This window comes from Glycine max, chromosome 3 (genome assembly GCF_000004515.6).
Source record: "Glycine max cultivar Williams 82 chromosome 3, Glycine_max_v4.0, whole genome shotgun sequence".
Lineage (NCBI taxonomy): Eukaryota > Viridiplantae > Streptophyta > Magnoliopsida > Fabales > Fabaceae > Glycine > Glycine max.
In genome coordinates this window covers 39,542,941-39,564,977 of record NC_016090.4, presented here as the reverse complement: position 1 = coordinate 39,564,977, position 22,037 = coordinate 39,542,941, and the positions used below count along the sequence as shown (strand labels likewise).

Here is a 22,037-nt window from a genome sequence, read left to right as displayed (position 1 = left end):
TGGATGCCAACGGATGGGTAATTAAGACTTGTCGACGTTTGTTTCTCATAATCTCTTTCCGTCCAAACTTTTGATAGGAACATTGTTTTTGCAATAATATCTGTAGAAAATTACACATGCATCCGAAATTTTGGTCGTTTTTATTTAAATTGAACTTTTATAAAGTCATACGTAATTATTTAAAGGGTGACTTAATTCCAGTCAATTCTAAAATTTAATTAATTTCGTCCCCGAAGCTAAATGAGCAAAGCTAAAAATCAGTTTGTGTAAAATGTTAACAAACACTTAAAGAAAGAGCTAGCATAATAAGTCTTATTGAAAGTTTAACTACTAATGTTGTTTCAAGAAAAAAATTACTTGCATTATTATAAATTTAAATTACAGAATAATTTTAAGTAAAGTTTTGCCTAAAGTTCGATTCCTGTGGATAACAAAAAAAAAAAAAAAAACGTATTTGAAAAAGTGATGTGCCACAATAAATTTCACGTCGATCAAGAAGTTATGCTTGTTGGTTTCAATTTTTCATATTTTGGATTCAAGTTGAGAGGTTTTGAGGTAGAACCAAACACGCTAAAAACAAATAAAAAACTGGCGCCAGATTGTACTATACTAACTATAGTGAATCCAAAATGATGGATTGAATGCAAAGGGAATTTGAACAAGTAGGGGTGGTAGGATGGTGAGAGATTTTGAACTCGTAGGTATAATAGCTAGGAGGAGGACCTTGACACCATTGGGAATGGACCAAATATTGGGTAGCATTTCAGGTGAACCTCGTGGAACAACACTCATGGACCAGAATGTTAACCTAGAACAAACTCGATTGTTTTCGCTGTTTCCTTGACAACAAAGCTTATCCAAATCCAAGAATCAAATATCTTGATTTCAATTTGTGCCCATTATTCTGACCGTTAGATTGTACAATTAGAAGAAAGAATTAGTGAAAATTTAGCTATAGGGTGGTCCAATTTCAGTTTGGTCCCAAAACCCTTCTTAGGGTAAGAGCTACTATAGAGTTGCAACCCTTGTGCCTGTACTAAGGGGGAAACTTTTGGGGCCAGGGCCATGTGAATTCCAAATGGTTCGGCCGAAAAAAGTTTCAATCCAAAGACTTTTGATAATTATTTTTTAAAAAAATAATAAAACGTGCCTATCGGAGGAAGATTATTGTAGCAAACAAGTTCTACATCATCAAATGGGGTTCCTTTCATTAATTTTAGGTTGACTCCCAATAGTGTGCGTATAATAAAGGAAAAAACGAGGGTTTTGACTTTACTTCCTACGAACAAACAAGACGTAAGCAAATCAAAATACTTAACGATTCCGTCTCAACTACGCAATTAAAAAAATTGGACCATAACTGATTGGAAAAATCGACACTTCATTTTAAAATTTGACATAAATATTGTTTACGCGGTTGATAAGTTTGATTATACTATGCTCTTTTGGGATAATGTCACATCTACTGCTTAAGGCCCGAATTTAAGTTACACTTAAATTAGTAAATAGTAATGATTTAACTAAAGGTTATCAATGCTTATACTATATTTTTTTTAGCAATATACGAAAAATGTTAATCATACAGTAATTTTTAGGTGTGGGTTTAAAATAATCATTAACATTTTTTCTCCATGTTACTTTTCATCTCTTCATTTCTCTTGGTTTCCGAATCAAATTTCACTTTCAATCATAATCTAATCCCACAGGCCATAGGTTATAGGATGAAACATTGGCCAGCCTGTAAGTAAAATATATAATGGATGGACAGTCTCAAATATTTGATTTTATATTTTTAACGTAAATAGACAAAAAAAAATACAGATATGTAATTAACAAGGCACCAGAGCTTTAGAACTAAATGACTTCAATAAAACACTGCTAAGCACAAATTTAGTCTGAACAAGTACTCTTCTTTCTATAACAGCTAGCAACTTTTTGGCAGTTCCAGAATTATCTATTGATAAGACCGAAAACGGTTCTCTCTGACTCTAACCACGGAATCCGTTAGGCTTTGTTGCCCAGTTAGGTGACTATTCATAAAGAAGGAAAACACTGTATAGTACATATAATGATGCATGGCCACTAACCACTTTTTACATGAACATCTCTTTCAGTTATGGATGCGTAGTAATTAGTAAATGTTTTCTCCTCGACCAATTCCTTATTAGCAACGTGACATTTGGATACAATCAAAGCCGTTTTCAAGTATATTTACCCTTATAGAAAAAAGGGTCACGTGTCATAGTTTATATAAGACATCCAATAATAATAATACAACTAGAGTTCAGATTCTAGAATAGGCACAGCCCATTCATTACTGTATAAGTGTTCCTTCATGTGACTTTACAAAAGTCAAAATTTGGGTATAGTGAGCTTGACACCCCCCCCCCCCCCCCCAAAAAAAATCAAAATTTCAATTGACCAAAAGGACAGAACAAAGAAGCAAAAAGGAACATACAAGGCAAGCACACTAATCCTAAAAATATCCCGGCCCCTATTAATGAATATTTTACAATTGAATGCTAAGAAAAGAATGAAAAAATAACTTTACAGCAGGGGCATGTAATGCAAGGATATGGCAAAAAATATCTAAGTTTTTTTTTCTTCCCCCCTTTAAAGATGTACAGAAAATAAATATAAGACTGCATTTACAATTACAACCACCAATGGCAAGGACCAATAACTAATTTTGTTGTCAGCCTTGAGAAGACAAATATAGAAGCATACTACTAAGCTTCCCGTGTCTACTCGTTTAAGAATTGGAAGGCTGGATTCTCGAGAAGCTCGTCTGCTGGTTTCATGTCAGAGAAGTCCTTCTCTTGCAGTGATGTAGAGAGATCATCCACTGAGAAGGGGATGCTGTAAAGAAGAAAACACCATTTGATGAACATATAGCTTATTTGCATAGTACAAACCCAAAAGATTGACATCAAACAATTGCAATAATAGTTGACCAAGTATCAATAGATCACATAAGTTGATATCACTTGAAAGAGAATAAAATAAGATAAAATGAATTAAACTCATGACAATAAGTTGGTATCAATTTATGCACTTCAACTTTTTAGGGAAGTTATTGAGAGCTCTACGATAAAAGTTGTGAAGTACATAAGTTGATCTTAGCTTGAGAGAAGTTAAATTAATTTTACATTCTTATTTTCTTCTCCTATACGTGCCAATAAAAATTTATCCAAATGGAAGATAATTTTCCCCGCTACATAGTTCTATGCTCTAATGCCTAAAGCACGTGTTATTAACCTGGAACTGTCATCCAACAAGAAAGAATCACTCTGAGCATTGTTGGAGTCCTCAGCCATTAGCATCCTCATGCTTGAAAGGACCTGGAGGAAGATTTGAACGCATTAGTCAAGCATTTACCACTTCAGCTATGCCTTTTTCTGTTTGGCAAAAATATCGATAAAAACTTACATCTGGAGATACACTTCGAGTATTGTAGTTAGCATCCCAGTAAAGTGTACATATTCTATACAGCTGCTGGACACTCAAGATCTGGAGAAGCAGAACCAGAAGGTGAGGGGAAGAAAATGGAAAGGAAAGACATAGAGAAACATATACACTGTATAAAACATTGAGATGTAGTGAGCACAAAAGATCATGCTTTTGTGGCCATGCATATATCACTATCCCTAATCTCCTTCTAATCCAATCCCTTACAACTAAATGCAAACATACATATGAATTTCAGTCCTAGCAGCAGCCTCATCCACTTCCTATATTGAAGGAACTAACAACCTGCGCAACCAAGTCAACTGCTACTAGCGCAAACAAATGAATCCATAGCCCTGAGTTTTCAGCTCAACTGACACTAGCCCAATCTTTAAGATTCAGAAGTGATTACCACCACCACTCAGCTACCCCCAGGTACTGGCATCTCCAATGTTTAAAATATAAAAAAGTCCATGGAACATTATGTTGATGAGAGATGCAGGCCTCATGCACGCACTCACACATAGAGTTTGAGATGGGTATACACTTACAGGGCACAAATCATTGATGATTTCATCATAGGAAATCCTATACTTCTGATGAATAACCTGTATATAAACAATGACAACAATTAAATAACAGAGAAATAATTAAGACAGTTTGGATTTTGATCAATCCATATAAAAGAAATATTCATGAGGAAAAGAAGAAAATAGAATAAATATTCTGTCGTGTTCAATTCATCATACTTATTACAAGACTGCCACAAAGGAGGCCTAATGTCTATCTCTTTAAGTTAACATACATGATGTGCATGGTTATGCATTCTGTTAAGATATTCAGGGAAGTAATGGTAAGATAGGGAAGTGATGGTAAGATATTTGGTATCATTACGGAAATATAGTCCATTTATGGTAAGATAGGGAAGTAATGGGAAAAAGAAATGCAATGCATCGAGAATCATCATTTACAATCAAAATAATGAACCATCAGCAAAATGTGAGCACATTAAAACCATGAACAGGTGCCAAATTATCAAATAATACACACTTACCAAGAATCCAACAGCCTGTCTTATGTGCTTAAGCTCATCCCAAGATGACCCTGCATACTGCAAGTTTGTGCTCAACGCTATCAGTTGGAGCTTTTATTAAAATGTGTACAACAGTTCAAAAAGCATGGAGCAGTGCAGAACAACCTTAGGTCATCACCATATGTCAGTAAAGCCCAAGTAATATATGCACTAACTCGAGATTAACACATTACAGTAAAAGCAAAAACAATTTACCTCTTCCTTTGCTTGGCAGCACCACAACTCTAATTCAGCTAATCCAGCTTTCACATATTCCCCATTGCTGAATGTGCAACAATCGCGACGAAGAAGAAGACTAGTAATCATTTGAGCAAAAGAGGTGTTAACCTTTCCACATTTTAAGGGGAAAAAACCATTATGATGGGGGAAAAAGTGTTAATGGATGTATGCAAAAACTACTTACCTATTGAAGAGTTGCACGTTAATATATGAGAATGTTTGACTAAAGATCTTTTGGATAAGAACGGGGGGCACCTGAAACAGAAAAGAATATATCGTGTTTCAGCAATTTTCAGAATATGGAATGGAAGTAGCTAATGGAGGTAATTGCTCAGTATTCAGAACTTAATAAATGGCAATTTCTCTTCTTACAAAGTTCTCTTTCAGTGTACAGAGGAGCATATTGAGGGATTCAATAATACTCTGCCAGTGAACCATTGGGGAATCCTTAGCAAGGGATCGGTTAGAACGTAACCCTCCTTTTGATGTTCTTGGTGCCTACATATCAACAATGAGATTTGCATAAGGAACAGAATAAAAACATATACAAAAAAAAATATTGGGTTCAGAAGTCAGAATCCTTTTTGAAATTTCTAGAAAATATCTCTACGAGGTAATTATACAGGGATAAACAATGATAATGATATATGACGAGATATTGTATCCTACTTTGTCCAGGCAACTTGAGTTGAACAATTGATCAATAGATTTCAACACACCTGGATGCATAATGCAAGAATCGGTGTTAAATCCTTCTTCAAATTATCCCGAATGATGCCATATATTTTCTCAAAATAGGCTGTGAGCTGTTGCTTGAAAAGCAAAGCAGGGTATTTAGCCTCTACCTTGCGTACAACATCTGCTGGAGGGGCAGCAAGGTTGGCAGAAGAAGGTGATGAAAGAAAACTCTGCAATTTACCCTTGAATAAATGAGTGTAGTTATTCAAGTGTTAAATGAAAATCATATTACATACAATTTAAGAAATATCCAATACCATGGTCATTCTTCCAAAGAGAGATGTCGGATTAGGCGGTTTTCTAGCTGGGGTAGCATTTGCTGAACTCCCAGATTTCAGGCTTTGTTCAAGTAAAAACAATAACGCAGATGTATTTGACAGCCAATAGGCCATATGATCATTGTCGTCTTGATTCTGTACGGTAAAAAAGAGAGTAGGGCAGAAGAAAGACAAGATGAGTGCTCAAACACTTTTTGTTACTATACCAGAAAAAACCATAAATATAGAATATCATACTAAAAATTAAGATCACAGCATTTAAAATTACAACAGCCACAAAATAATTTATCATTCAATGAATAAACATATAAATAGGTTCATTAACTCTTCAAAGAAATGTATAGAGGGATAATTAGAAGTTAGAACAATAAAAGACTGACCAAAGCAGCATTCAAACTTGCATATATAATTTCTAACACCAATAATTTCACAGAAAAATACCCTTGAACAAGAATTAAACTAAATAAATAAACACAAAAACGGACACTCCTACCACCAACACAGCAGTTATTAACTGATAATCAACATTACATTCCACTAGACTGCACATTCAGTAACTTTTGTAATAGACCAAATTAGAATAATCAGCACAGTTATGATATGGGGTGAGAGTCTAAAAGAGATTAAATTTGTAATCATGTGATTTGAGTAGTCCCTAGGCTGCATGATTGATGAAACTCCCTCAACAGGAAGAGGAGACGATAAAGAAACAAAATATTTTCGGTGTAAGGTGATTTTTTTCACTACCATGAACTTGGTTTCCATGGCTTCAACTTTTTACTTTTGGATTATCTAGCTGGAACTTCTTTTTAGTTAGTACCCTGAAATCTAATGCCATTACTTGACTTTATTGACAGCGTCAATTTTAATGGTTAAACATTCTATAGTTTTTAACATCTTTTGAGGTTCTAGATCTTCAAAACTTCACATTTATAACAGATCCTACTCTAATTTAAAGCATATATAGAAAACAGATTATTAAAATGACTGCTAAAAGTGACCAGCTTCTGTTGACTAGTCTAGCTTTACTGTTTTTATGGAAGGAGGAAAGAATCATGCTTTTTGTGGTAATGTGCAATCTACGCCACACTTTAGTTCTTTTTAGATTGAAAGTCTCACATCTTTGAAGGAGATTTTTTTGGATGAGCAGCTTTGGCTTCTTCTTGGTGTAGAAAAGAGTCCATTTTTATAGAGGTTTCTCTAACAGATATGAGTAGCTTTGCTTCATTATGGTTTCCTATGTTCTTTACTTTTTTTCTTTTTTAACAAGAATATATTATCCTCCTACATTTGTAATCATCTTCACCATCATAATGGATTTCTTTAACTTCCCCCAAGAAAAAGCTCATTTTTTTAATCATATACTCATACTCCCATTGCACCATTTGAAAGTGCTCTTCAAAACAGCTGTTTGGAGGAACCAGATTGCTAGATAAAATAGAAGAAAAAGAGCAACCAAAACAAATTTATCAGAAACTTATAAGTTTTTAAGAATTGGGGCTCCTTATATTATCATGTGCCATAAAGTATAATTCAGAATAAAGTAATTACATCACCTCAATTTCGGAACCAATCATTTGGATAAGGCGATCAAATACACTAGTTCTTTCAGCTTCAAATGATTTCCAGTGGAGAAGACATTTGTAAATGGTGAATGCAGCAATGGGTTTTCCATGGTTGAAGCCAATATTTTTCATAACACAATTGACAAGTGAATCAACACTCTCCTACAGTGAACAAGAATTTACATTGAGAATAGTATTTTTGCATGAAAAATAATGACAACAAACAAAATTCAATTCCTAATTTTAAGCACATACATGTTGTCGTTCAATGTAAGATCTTCTCAATTTACTGTCTGATTCAGTACCAAATTGTTTCACAGGTGTAACAAATGTATCCTGCAAACATAACTCATTTTATATTCCATATTCCATTAAACACAGTCAAATGTTACAGAAGGCACACAGAAGCAATAGTAAAGAATACTTACAACAGCTTTCTTCTCTTCTGCTGCATGGTGACCATTTTCTAACTTCTGCACATAAAAATGTCAATATTTCTATAGATGTATATTTACTTAGAGAAAATGAGGACTTATATACCTTAACTAGAATAAATTACCTCATCCAATGGGGAAGACAAGTGCTCTGCTATTGTTTTCACAGATGAGTTTAAAAGAGATTGTTTCTGAAGAATATGGTTTGCAGATTCCATGTCTATGAATTTCTCTTCAAGCCTATCAATATTAATTAAAACAAGAAAATGGTCATGATGATAGAGATCTTGTAACAGCAAATAGAGGATGAATGATAATCATTACAACACAAGATACAAAAATTGGTTCAAAACTTCAAATGATGTTAAATTAAATATTTATCCTAAATCAACAATGTTTAATCACAAATAAAACCTTTGCATAGCAGTCTTCAACTGGATTACTTTTGATTCTGCATCCAAAGCTTGCTTCAACCTTTCTTCACCAACTTTGTTTGCCTCTTCATACCTTTTTTCCGTTTCATCAATTTTCTTTTCCAATGAACTCACCATGTTCTGCAACAGACTCCATGAAGCACTATCTTAATAATACAATATGGCAACATATCTTAACACAAAATGTGAGGATATCCTAAGTGTATCAATACAGAAATACTTTCTTGAAATAAAGCACAGGTATCTATGCCATAACCACTTCACCTTGAGTTTCTCATTCTCACTTCTGAGCTTTTCCAACAAAGCATTGTCAACAACTGGAACTTCCTGTATGACAGGCACTCTCTCTGCTGCTCTTTTTGTAGCCTCCTTCTCCTTTTCAAGAAGGAACTTAGTTTCTTTAAACTGAAGTTGCATCTCTTGCAAAGCAGATTGTAATCTTTGATTTTCTTGTGCTTTTGCTTCTTCAATGTCAACCTATATTTATTATTAGAGGTTTAAGAATCTTTGAAGATACTAAATAATGTGTTATTGATCTCTTACATCTTTCTCAGAAAAAGCCCGGACAAAATCCCTTTTCATCGATAACATAAATCAATTCACTCCATTAGGGAAGTTTCTAAAACAAGTATTGAGGTTCTCAGAAAAAGCACAAGACAAAATCCTTCTGCATCAATTACACAGATCAATTTCACTTGGAAAGTTTCTAAAACAAGTATTGCTACAGTGCTAACAGAGCATACTGTGATATTTTACTCATACTAATTGGACAGGGTTGATTCATACTACTGGAAAATTGCCAGTTTACCACATTAAAGTTATTTCTGTTAGCAGTTAGTACTGACAAAACCATAGTAATTTACCCTCAAACGTTTTTCCAGCTGCAATCTCAATGTAAGGTCTTCAACTTGCTTTTCAAGCTTATTTTTGGCAGCTTGGAGAGCTCCAGTTTCTCTTGCAGCCTGCAAGAAAAATAAAAATCTCAATCACTATAATAACAAAAACAAAAATGGTGAATACACAACCTTAACTCTTTAAGATGTATTATGAAAAACTTCCCTTCACCAAAAAAAAAAACATGTACTTTTTTCTTCTAGCAAAATGTGTACAAATTGACTCTTACAGTTATGATTTCTGGGCAAGCACTTTTTAAGGTTAAAAAATCAGAGAGTTGTATCCCCAACATATTACCTCTTCATGTGACAATGTAACCAGTTAACCCAAGCAATATATGCAACAATACTGCTTTGCTGAGATATGTAATCTGATTTCACATCTTGTTAGATGTGAGGATATTGTTGAGTTGGGACTAAGGTGAGAAAAGGTCAGTGGTCGGTCCACTTAGGACTTTGGAGTATGGTAATATTGCTCAGTTACTTAAAGTGAAGTATATGTCAATGGCAGGCAAAGAATAGAAAACTAATTGAAGGGGAAATTTTGAGTAATCAAGAGTTAATGGTGAAATTGAATTATGACTTCTACTAGTGTAATGGTGTCCCTTATAAAATTTTACTGTCATCTGCATTTCCCATGACACTTTTCCTGTTGCAAAGATTCCAATCCTTTTTGGCCTTCAGGATTTATAGAGCTAGAGCCCTTAATATCCTCTTGTCAATTTTTTTTTATAAATTTCCTATTTGCTAACTAGAAACTCAAAACGAAAAGGCATGCAGACTCACAGACGAGAGCCAGCAAAGCTTTGGGTACACAGAATTATTTTACAATATCCCCACTATGCGTGATATTTGACTGCATTCTGCAGAGCTTTTACAACATGGTAGTTTGAAATAAGAATGCTTTGTAATGAATCCTTTTTGAACAAATGAGGTAGACTATTAGAGGTGATCCGTATCATAGAGACAATGGATCAAACCATGTGGGAAATTATTGATTGTGGGCATAGAGAATTGAAAATGAGAAACTTACAGCGAAAATATAGGTAGTACCTACTAAGAAATCCAAGATAAATTAGCACATGCATGCGCGGGCTTAAAAAAACTCTGGCTAGAGGAGTATAATTGCAGTAGTTTTCACAGTCCAAAAGTTGCTGAATGAAACAGAAATTTTGTGCAGCCTAACGAAGTTGTGGCATTGAGAATTTTACAGTAGTACAATGAATATGGATGAGCTTGGAATGTGATGAGGGGTTCTCATGTACAAGGCAGTTTAACACATCAAAACATGTTTTTCTTCTGACTATGCCCCAAAAGTAGTTAAAATGTTTCCTAGTAATTACTTGCTACTTAAATAACCTTATGCTATAAATTCTGAAGGGCTTATGCCACTAACCAATCAATACACCAATGAATTCGTTGAATTCTAAATTCACTTTTCATGACTATTATCTTGGGTCCTTTCATTAATATGATATTGATAGAACTGGACCAGAAATAGAGGAAAGATCGTGTATATTTAAATTGAATGCTACCAGCAACAATGGTTACAAACACTGATGAGTTTGAGGTCTCATCACCCTCCTACTATTCCCCAATTTTCTCTCTGACCTCTAACTAATATCTCCCAATTCTATTTATAGTTTCTTAACTAATTAACAGTTAGTTATCCTAGCTGTCCTAACTAACTGACAGCTCTTTAACTCTTCCAAGGATATCTCCTAACATGCACCTTTCCCAATCTATCAAATATTTATTAACTCACAATTTTACTTAACATTTCATTAACGGATTCAGAGGATCAAGGAGTTACATTAAAGGAGCTTACCATCTTGAGCTTTCGCAATTCTCGCTGAGCAACTTTTCCTCTCCATGCACATTGCGTTGCAATTGCTGCCTTCTTCAATTTTGCAAAATGAAGTTCTGCCAAGTATTTCCGGCAGTGGCTCTACAATACACAAAATCAGCAGTGTTGGAATAACATACTATTTGAAACCAAAATAAAAATTTAAAGCTAAGGTCAGCAATAATGTTGTATAGAATGCATGAACAAGTATAGTAAAAATGTTCAAAATATTTTCTAATGATGGCTCTTCAAAATACCTGAATGGCAATTGCTGCTTTAGTCTGCCTTCTAAAGTGTAGCTCAGAACGAGCAGCCATCCCCTGCATACCAGTCTGGATAGAAACAGCAGAGGTATACAAATCTTTGTATGCCTTCCGAGCAATATGCATGCGGAAGCACCTCTGAATCACCAAACTAGAAGCCTCCTGCCGCATTCCCTCATAAACTTGCCGAGCAAGTTGTCCTGCAATCAGTACAAAAAAAGTCTGACTTCAAAAATCTAAATTTTCCCCCAAATCCAATCTGAGCTAATATTTCAAGAAGCAATGAGCAGACCTCTGCACGCAGCTTGAATCTGCACAGTAGACAAACGAAGCAAGATGAAACTTTGGCGGGCCAAATAGGAACGGACTTTTCTCTGAATAATGCTTGCTGACCTTCCTAAGATTTCACTTCTACGGGTATCTAGCTCTGCCATCTGACCAGCTCGAAGAAACACCTTTGTCTTACCAATCTGTGGCAATAAACAGAACCAATAAATTAGAAAAAAGATAATATAAGCCTCATATCACCAATCAGCAATTGTTTAATGCAATGGCAAATATCATTACAGTAAGTACAGATGGGCATAATCAGCAATCCATGTTCGGTATATACTTGACTACATGAAACAGTGATCATTCCTAAACCTAAACTACATTTTCCAAATTTACTGTTAGTAGATGTGAATCATGCAAGGAGGGCAAAAAAGGAAAGGTAACCAGTTCTCCAAGGAGAGAGAAAAAAGACTCTCAAAGAAGAAAAGTTTTGATCACATAGTAAGAGTTACCTGATAGCCTTCGAGTCCAACATTCTTTAGAATCCTCTTGCAAGCAGTGACCTCATCAGAACTAACATAATTAAAATATGAAAAAGGTAAGCATTTTCAGAATAATGATAAGAATGACTGATAAGATGAGCAATTCAGATACCTTCCAGTCAATGCTTCAGGTGAAAGAAGGCTAAATCGATCCACAAATTCATCAAAGGTTTTTCTAGTAGGATACCCAGCACAGCTTATCCTAATTGCTTCCATAACTCCCTACAACCAGTGAATTATATACTAATAAGAAAAAACTCATGTAATATCAGGTTGAACTTCAATTACAGCACAAACTATATTGTAAAAGAAAAAAGGGATAAAATACTAGCAGTCTTACCCCACAACGTAGTTGCAGCAGAACATTTTTATTCTCAAAAATTGATGGCTTAAGAAGATTATTGGGTTTTACACAACGAATGTAGTGTGGCTCAGTGGCACTGAGAGTTTCAAGTAAAGATTGCAATTGTTGCTGCAGGACAAATGAACAGTTTTCACAAACCCAAAGATTAAGCAAGAAAGACAAAAAAAAGTTGGTTTTCAAATAAAAGTAAACCAACCAACCTTAAATCGTGAACCGATTGAAGAGAACTTTGATTGTTTAGAAGATTCTTCGGGAGAAGGGGGAAACAAGCCTGATACAAAGGGGCATTTGGAAGCATAAAGAAGGGCCTGGTGCTCTGCAACAACATAATCCTTGTTCTTGTCGAGGAACAATTCAGTTTGATAAGTGACCTACAAATGACAGAGATTAAGGATACATGTAGTGCAAAGAAGGAACAGATCACATACAGCATTCTGGAGTCTGAACGTGTACTTATACTAATATGTATCCTATTTATTATTTATTATTTGTTATATCTCTGAATGAAAAAATTAAAACTTTATGAACTTACATCTCCTGCATAATGGCAAATTGTGAAGTCACTACGTGATAATTTAGGCTTGCTAAACCTTTTGTGATTTTTGAAGGTCTGATACAGCTTTTGGGCAAAAGTTTCATGTGTAGATCTAGGAAACATACTGCATAGTACAAACACATACAGCTATCTGAGCATCAATGAAAATAATTGAAAAAAATATGTAGGCTATCAGTACAAAGTATACCAAGCTTCATCCAGAAGAGCAATAATGCCACCAGGTTTCTGAAAATGAATACAAGAGAATTCAAGAGTCAAAATAAATTTCTAATGGTAAGTTTTTTTTTTTGCTCAGCATTTCTAATGGTAAGTAATAAATTCACTAATGGCAAACTGCAAAACAAATTGAACATTTTCTCTTTGATACATATATACAGTATACACAACCTCATTGATTTTCAAAACAGACATACGGTGAAATATATCACAGCATGAAAAGTATACTAATGTATTAATAATTTGTGAATGGCTTTTAGGTACATCCAAAAGTTCTCTTTTACCCAAATCCCCAGTTCCCATCCATCTTAATTATCTGATACTACAGTTTTCTTGTTTATTTCCAAATTCCAATGTCTAAACTGAAGACTGTTGAAAATTGTAGTCAACCATCTTTTCCACCCATGTATACTTTCTTGAAAGCGACTTCCTTCAATTTTACAATAAAAAGAAACTAGTTGTGTCTTTCATCTTCTTACTTCTATATTTACTAAAAAAAAAATAGTTTATTGTCTCTGCCTCTTGTATCTTAAAAACAACTTATCCTAAAAACAGGGGATGGAAATCAACTGGTAATTATTAAAAAAAAAGATGTTATTGTTAGTGGGTAATTGACATATTTGTATCATCTCACTGAACATGCATTTCATAAAGCCTTCACCTTCCAGGAAAAAATTCAAGATGCCTTAGCCGTCGAAAATGCTACCACCCCATCTTTCCACAAGCTAGTTTAGTAATTATATCTCCATTCACCACCATATTTAATATATATAACTTTTAACAGAATTGAATATCTTATACAAAAGCATCCACAAGAGACCAAGCCAATCAACAAAAGGATTGCAGAGTAAGAAGGGGAAACCTTTTCAATGAGATCCAGAATATCTTGATTGTCCACAAATTCAATGTAACTCCAATCAATTTCCTCTTTTTTGTATTCTTCTTGCTCCATTTTGAAAACATGCTACAGAAAAGTATATTGGAGCATTACAAGAGCATGTTAAATAATTTAAAAAAAAAAATGAGATTACTGTCCATTTCAAATATACAAGCAAAAGATACCTATAATTATAAAGAAATTAATATATTCAATAACAAACCTGATTAAAATGTTGCTGAAGCTTTTCATTGGTCAAATTAATACAAAATTGCTCAAAACTGCAAAGTACACATAATAACCAAGATAACAAACAAAATCAGCATCATTACTTTCACAAAAGGTGGAACTACAGCTTTTGTCCATTAGACTAATGCCCAGTCAAGTAGACTGCTAGCAATGAGTGATGGAAAAGAACAGCATTTCATCAAAATGGAGTTTAACAGCAAACCAAAAGAACGGATGGATTTATCGCATAAGCATTCTTAATCACAAACCAGGTTATAATGAACTAAGGATGGACTAAATGATATCACAAATTCAATCTAGCTTCTCAGTATATGACAACTGGTAGAGGAGGACATCATTGACTCCTATAGGTTTTACTGAATGTGTGTCTAAACAAGATCACACAGCTCTGTATATGTAATATATTTACAATAAATACAAATAAATGTGATTGCTTATTCTAAGCCTAATCAGCTACTAATTAGGGATTCTACCACTAATTCTAGCAACTCCCAAACAATCTGTAAGTTTCCTGGAGTAACTGTTCACTTGAAGACTCGCCCATGTTAATTACCAACAAAGTAGCGGTTACAAACCTGTTAGTTTTGAAACTCTCAAAACCATAAATATCCAGCACGCCAATTAAGGATTTAGACTCGGGGTCTTGACCAATAGAATTATTAATTTTATCAACCAACCTACAAAAGCAAGACAGGAAATTACAGAAACAGAGATTAACACTTGGAGAAAATTGGCCAAACATGGTAACACTAACCAAGGTTCAAAAATATATATCTTTAACCAATCTGCTCGCAGGCTTACCAGTCAAACAATCTTGTATACACAATCTTAGCCAAGGCATCTCGGCTAAGTGCAGCAGCTTCCGGATCCAGCCATTTTGTAATTGTTTCATCACGAGTAACAATTACACGTTTGCAAAGAGAATCTTCAAGTGCCTTTGCATCACACCTGAATAAAAATTATGAGCTAAAAAGATGACATGGAAACCTTAAAACAATGCAAGTGTGCAACGCTTGCTCACATGAAAAGCTCAGCAGCAGTCTGTAGATGGAACCAAGATTTTTCATCTTTGGGCACAGATGAGTCTATCTCCTTCCCTTTGGCAAATTCAATGTTGCCAAGATGCAAAATTGCAGCAACAACTTTAAATATTGCATCCTGAAGAGCAATGGTAGACATGGAAAAACAAAGCATTGAATCATAAGTCAAGCTTGAAGAAACGGAAAATAAACATAAATAAAATCCCTACAAACCTGCTCCTCAGAACTTATTCCAACAATATCCATTGCTCTCCTTGTATCCCTATATTCTTTAGATTCATCAAACCCTTCCAACTCAAAGCAATTTGATTGATTCAGATAATGAAACATTCTTGGATCTCCTAATTTGTACTTTTTAATATCCTGTCAAAGAGGACCAGATAATAGACGTAAATAAAATAAAAAAGAGTTAAGCACAAATTTACCAATAAAGAACTTCCAAATCATTTTGCTAATACAGACACATCTTACGACAAAAAAAAAAAACATTAAAGTTAAGCATACATAGAGATTATGAGAGGAAAGGAAATCAGCTCTTATTTTCCATCAAAGTTCTCTTCAAGTCCATTTTCACAGTTTTTTATAATGGTAAGTTACTCACATTTATGATTCGATCCAGAAACAAATTAATGTAAGCAAAATAGTTTCCGTACCTCTGGAGGTGCAGCACAGAGCATGTAGAAACAATGATAGTTCCTCTCTGGATCTGACACCTGGCAAACACGTGATCTTTCAAGCAGATAAGTCCTGATAGCAGCCCCTGATATTCTTCCACTCTGGTCAAATTGAATCTCCACAAACTTACCAAAACGACTGCAGAAGTCCCAAGTGAGAAAATAAAATTAGACAAGATGGCAAAAAATTTGCAATATAACTATATAAGCTGTAAACTTACAATTATTTCCCACCTTGAATTATTGTTCCTAACAGTCTTTGCATTGCCAAAGGCTTCTAGAACAGGATTGGACTGCAAAAAGAGTTAAGCTGAATGGACAGAAGTTAAGGTTTACAAAATAAATCAGCTTTGTAAATGTCGAATTTTCTTACCTCCAAGACCTTTTGCTCAACAGTTCTACCTTCAGCAACAGCAGCTCTCCCACCCATGTAAGCAAGATACCTCATGAGCAACTTGGTACTTTCTGTTTTACCAGCTCCACTTTCACCACTAACCAATATTGACTGGCTGATTCCCTCATTTATCATAAGCCTATATACATAAGAATTTATATAGTCAGACTCTTAAACCAATAGCATGATCTATTTGCAGGACAGATATGAAAACTACCTATATGCTGCATCTGCAACAGCAAAGGGATGTGGATTTAGCTCACCAAAAGCTGCTCCTTTATATTGGGCCATCATATGGCTATCATATAAATGAGGAAGCTTTATGAAAGGGTTCACAGCAATTAATATATTCCCGGTGTAAGTCTGGGAGCAAAATATTAGTCAGCACTTGTCAATACAGTTTGAAAATATGAAGATACTAACAAATGCAAAATAAAGGGAACCATTCCCCCCATGCAACAGACACAAGCTTTGAAGAGTTGGAAACTGTAATGCATACATAAATTTCATTTATATCATATCTTGATCTCAGATTATCTAGGACTCCAGGTTCATGCAGGTATGCAAGCTTTGTCATATCATCCACTCCACTTGGTGGGACTTCTGTATCTTTATGATAAATACTGGAAGCTTTAACAACAACCTGCAAATTTCAAGACAAACAAGAGCAATGCAAAAATTCACAAATCGTAAACATTAGAAAGTTTCAAATTTGAAGTTAACTTAAAAATGTATTTATAGTATACCAAATACACCAAATAAAAGTACAGACATCGTGCAAAACAAGAACAAGTATTTTCAAACTTTCAATAAGACACATATCTTTATTATGATATGCTTCAAAGGTTCCCACCGGTCATTCATGTTCAAGAAATCAATGTACTCGAAGTAAAACCAGTAAGATTGAAAGAACATGAAAATGAATTAGTGAGGATTAGCTTTTAGCAAATACTACAAAGTACACTAACCGTCTTCCCTGAAGTGCAAAGGACTTTAATTTCTTCTCCTTTAACCTCCAAGACCTCACTATCTATCCAAGCGACATCAGGATCCTCCACCCAAATATGGGACCCAACTACAGGATTGGCAACCACAGCCTAAAATGAAGAGTGTCACAACTTAATTGTACAAACTCAAACAGAATTCAGTAACTCGCAAATGAAATTTTATGCATAATCAAATAACTATTGTGAAACTCATAAACAGCGAGTATTGGGTAAAAGGAAAAGTCAAGTTCTCTCTCTTAAATCTTAAATCCCACAGAATTGTAACATATCTCCAAACATGCACACTAGAAAAAAGCAATACAACATAATTGCTAGTTTTTTACAAAAAATGTAAAGGATCATTTGTTTGCATAAAATGTTTTCTATTTTCACTTTTAATTACAAATGTCACCTTGTTTTTACTTTGTTTGCTGTTTTCAAAAGTTTACAATGAAATAGTAAAAACAACTTTCTCAAAAGTTAGTTTAAAAAAATGGTGAAAACAATAAAAAAAAATGACTATTTCCCATGCAAATCTTTAAAAAAAAAAAGTTAAAATACGTTGACATTTTCTCAAACCAAACAGCTCCTGACTTTTCTGTAGAAAGTCATAAAGAGAACGGCTCAAGCAGTATGTAAGAATTCCATAATGTGCCCTAGACTGAGGAGTGGGTTTAATTTAAACCCATGTGGTTGAAAGTATCACTAGATTGTTAGAAACGTTCAGTGTTTCATAAAATGTGTTTTGAGAAGACCATCATAAATCTAGTTCTTCCATCGCAGCTCATCTGCGTATTAACTATTTCCTATTGTGAAACAGCATCTATGAAATTTTAAATATAATCTCAGTAGAAGAAAATAACAAATTCAATGAAGGAGGTCAATCAATGTCACTCAAGTTAAATAAAATTTCTTTGGTATGAAAAGCATGTTGCAACATAATCAGAAGAAAACCTATGCACATCTAGTATTGAAGTCAACACTGATATTAACCAAAATAGGTGAAACATATGTCATAAGATTCATGGACTAGTCAAGCTTTTCAAAAAATAAGGTAGGAAACATTGATTAAAAATAAATTATATTAACTGAAACATGAGTAACCAAAGAATAAACATCCAACATGAACAACGAAAACATTCAAAACCTACCATCACCCAATTAAATCTATTAATTGAAAATTGAAAATTATGACTAAGGGGGATTAATAAGCAATTGCCACTAGTCCTCGCCAGCCCCACAGACATGCACATTTACCCATTAAATATGTTACTTTGAAGTTAATCAACTACATTGTCAAAGAGTAAGGTCAGACCTATTCGATTAAGCTTAAAAAAAAAAACAGTTATGCTTGATTATAATTATGAACCAGTTTTTTTTAAAAAAAAAATCTTTACACTTAAATCAATGAAAAATCATCTAAACCAATCAATGATGCATAGCAATAGCAGCAACATGATGACAGAAAATTTATGGAAGTTGTAATCAGCAGCACAAAGCCTCCCTTGTGCTTCATATTTCTTTAAAGGACATCCTTAAGATGAAAAACACTATCCACTATGGAATTGAACTACTACAATATCAGTTGGCAATAAGAAACGGGCACATTCATTAAACAGTATTAGCAATCAGTTATAAGATAAACACAAAGACCCAAATCTGCCTTCTATGCTATAGCAGATCAGTCCATTAACATAGGAAAACGAGAACCCCATTTCCATCAACAAAAGAAAAACAATATCAAAAAATCCATTTGAACAAAGTGAGCTTCACGCCACTGAAAGGGAATGGAAGACTTGAAATTGACTCAACCAAGACCACAAGAGAAAATCCAAATGAATGAGAAATGAATACCATTTCTGAGAGAGATCGGATCAAAAGCTCAGCTTGCAACCGGATCTACTGGCAGCAGCTACTCCACTAATCAAAATGGAAGATCTTGCCACTCCTCTTCCACTACAACTTCCACAAAAATGCGTGTTTTACAACTCCAAATGCAGAAAAAACAAAAGGGTATATCTCTATATATTAATATTACATATATATGAACTAAGAGACAATGTGGAGGAGAAAAAAAAGAGAGAAACTCAAAACCCTTCAACAAGACCAAAACTTTTGAAGAAGAGATTAAGCCCTTGGTCTGCTGTTATCACTGGTTCAATGGTAGGCCTTGCTTTTGTTATGGGTTTTATGTTATGTTGTGTTGTGAACGCTCTCTGTTTGTAATTTGTATTTTCCCTTTTTTTTTCTTGGTTTTAAGGGCAAATATTTTAAGACAACGTCTACGGTGGACCAGTTTTATCTGTCATTGGATTAATCTGGTTTCATGATCATAACATACATCCTCTCACACAGGATTACAACATCCTCCACATCACCTCGCACCTTCTCCGACGAAGCTCACCGCCAATACCTTTGGCAACCCCTTCTCTGTCACCGCCAATAAGGCTAATCGACCGTGTTGCTTCCTGGGTGTCGACGACGACGACGGTGAGATTCGTCGTCGGAGGTGCGACGGGCTTCGAGAAGGACATTAGGATTGTCCCCATCGTCATCGCCGGCGTTGGGCTCAATCGCAAGTCCGATTTGACCATCAAAACTTGAACCCACGAGATCCTCCAGATCAAGAACAAGCTCGCCGCTAATAACGATAAATCTGAATCGCCCAAAATATGGATCCATCCAACCCTCGCAGTCTCACACTTGCTTGGTTAGATTTTATTAAAGGCAAAAACTAGGCGTTCTTGCAATACGTTGTGGTTTCATTGTTATGCTATTTCTTTTAATAATGGTTTACGTGAATGATGTGTGTTGCTTTCTGAATATTGCTCTGATCAGGGAGGGTGCGATATTTGACTTGAACCTAGAATTTGTATCAACTTTTTAATGCAAAAGTGAAGTGAATTCGTTTGACTGTAGATTCGATTGTGGAGAGTTAACTTTGGATCGGAATTTTCTCAATGTGTGCGTGAATTGAAATTTGTTGATTAATTGTGTTTTGATTTGCGAATTGAAGGTTATGGACGGAGAACTGGTCCATTCTTCAGTTTCTTTCTTCTCCGAATTCCCCTCCCTCCTCCATTTCATGACGCCAGACAGCCTCGTTGGTTTGTGGCGGCGGTGGTTGGAGATTATTGGTGAAATGGTGATGTTGAAGAGGATGGTGGGGTTCACAGGAGGAAGGGAATGATTCGATGTTGTAATCCTGTGTGAGAGGACGTATGTTATGATCATGAGATCAGATTAATCCAATGACCAATAAAACTGGTCCACCGTAGTCATATTTTGATGGGTTAAAAAAAATAAAAAGATGGTGATGATGATGATGTTCGTGACATTTGGATTTAGGAGCACAGAATCGTAGTTTTAGTTAAGGTAAAAAAAAAAATGAAACGTTTGCTTATGTGTGTGGCATTCCGTAAATGCCCCTCAGTGTCGGTATGAATTACGGTACGTTTTGATTTGATGACTAACGTTGTCATTTGTGAAAGATGTTAGAAATGTTATGTTACATTAAAAAAATCAAATATTTGAGGCGCCTATCGCGGTCGCTAACATCTTCGGATGCTGCTCTAGTGGCCTCAATCGTCTCCTTTTGTCCTTACTTGGATGGATTTTGTTTTGTTTTTTTCCTATTTTTGGGGTAGTAAAAATTTCAAATTTAGTAGTCGTTTGTGTTTTCATTGGATTAAATTAAATTAGATGCTAAAGATCTGATGCAATGAAACGTTGCATTAAAATTTGCTTGTTTGAAAGAATGTTAAAATATAGTAATGGTTATTTATCTTAATTTTTTTTCTAAATTATTCTCCTAACTTTAAAATTTTAAAATAATCCTTTTATTTATATAATTAATATCAAGTTAATCTTCTGAAAATTTGACCATTTTTTTATTTTTTAACACTATTTTAAACTTTTTTTTATAAATTCAAGATGTGAAACTTATTTCATTATAAGAATCAATTCATGTTTGAAAAAAAAACATAAATATAATAAAAATTTGATAAAAAAAAGTGAGTCTCATAAATAATAAAAAAATGTATTATTAGATTTTTAGGTTTTTGATTAATCATGAAACTCACTTTTAATGTATTTTTATTTTGTTTATGTCTTTTTTTTTATTTGAACATTAGTTGATGTTTATAATTTTGATGAAGATGAATCAAATGAAACATATTTCACATTTTGAATGAAAAAAAAAGTGTTCATGAACGGGTGAAAAATTCTTGAACTGGTGTATTTTTTAGAAAGTTTATGAACTAGTGTAATTTTCTTGGCAATTTGCAAATCAATTTGTAGGTTTGTTTCCCTCTATAAAGATGTGAGTAATTTTACTAATTTAAGCATCTTTAATTGTTTTAGAAATCGATGAATTCTTCATGGTATTGATCAGGACACTTCTAATCCAAGTTAGATATGAGAAAAAATGAATGAACGAGATGAGACAAAGATTTAAAGGGTGAGATGATTTTCAACCCGAGTTTTATTTGAATTCTTTTTTGCCACTTAAGCATTGTATGCATTGTATGTCATTGTTTAATTATATGCTTTGAACTATGAAGCATCTTATGAATCTTTAAGATGTTGAATTCTTATGGGATTTGTAGACACATTTTTTTAGAATAATTAATTTGAATAAAAATTGAAGTTACCTAA

At 34.3% G+C, this 22,037-nt stretch overlaps 2 protein-coding genes across 4 annotated transcripts; one reads left to right on the top strand and one right to left on the bottom strand.

Annotated features, from left to right (window-relative positions):
* Nucleotides 1-2,471: 2,471 nt before the first annotated feature.
* On the bottom strand, nucleotides 2,472-19,672 carry LOC100795648 (myosin-1). 2 transcript variants are annotated; one of them, XM_026127880.2, is made up of 40 exons: nucleotides 19,476-19,672; nucleotides 19,236-19,337; nucleotides 17,364-17,492; nucleotides 16,895-17,038; nucleotides 16,613-16,758; nucleotides 16,375-16,534; nucleotides 16,236-16,294; nucleotides 15,981-16,140; nucleotides 15,541-15,690; nucleotides 15,309-15,445; nucleotides 15,089-15,235; nucleotides 14,863-14,964; nucleotides 14,262-14,319; nucleotides 14,024-14,125; nucleotides 13,133-13,170; nucleotides 12,922-13,048; nucleotides 12,590-12,760; nucleotides 12,366-12,497; nucleotides 12,138-12,247; nucleotides 11,996-12,056; nucleotides 11,503-11,680; nucleotides 11,205-11,410; nucleotides 10,930-11,049; nucleotides 9,072-9,170; nucleotides 8,473-8,685; nucleotides 8,189-8,328; nucleotides 7,900-8,014; nucleotides 7,769-7,813; nucleotides 7,596-7,676; nucleotides 7,332-7,502; nucleotides 5,755-5,910; nucleotides 5,479-5,679; nucleotides 5,132-5,257; nucleotides 4,944-5,014; nucleotides 4,736-4,835; nucleotides 4,502-4,558; nucleotides 3,999-4,055; nucleotides 3,430-3,510; nucleotides 3,259-3,341; nucleotides 2,472-2,859 (listed from the first exon to the last, which is right to left on the bottom strand). In XM_026127880.2, exons 2-40 carry the CDS (start codon nucleotides 19,236-19,238, stop codon nucleotides 2,745-2,747), a joined length of 4,551 nt encoding a protein of 1,516 aa, XP_025983665.1. In that variant the 5' UTR covers nucleotides 19,239-19,337; nucleotides 19,476-19,672; the 3' UTR covers nucleotides 2,472-2,744. The 2 variants fall into 2 exon arrangements, with proteins under 2 accessions (XP_025983665.1, XP_006576975.1); XM_006576912.4 differs by lacking the exon at nucleotides 19,476-19,672 and having other exon boundaries at nucleotides 5,479-5,667; nucleotides 19,236-19,374.
* LOC102667295 (uncharacterized) lies at nucleotides 19,237-20,985 on the top strand. 2 transcript variants are annotated; one of them, XM_041014103.1, is made up of 2 exons: nucleotides 19,237-19,544; nucleotides 19,737-20,985. In XM_041014103.1, exons 1-2 carry the CDS (start codon nucleotides 19,311-19,313, stop codon nucleotides 19,983-19,985), a joined length of 483 nt encoding a protein of 160 aa, XP_040870037.1. In that variant the 5' UTR covers nucleotides 19,237-19,310; the 3' UTR covers nucleotides 19,986-20,985. The 2 variants fall into 2 exon arrangements, 1 of the variants encoding a protein (XP_040870037.1); XR_413658.4 differs by having other exon boundaries at nucleotides 19,443-19,544; nucleotides 19,642-20,985.
* Nucleotides 20,986-22,037: the final 1,052 nt, after the last annotated feature.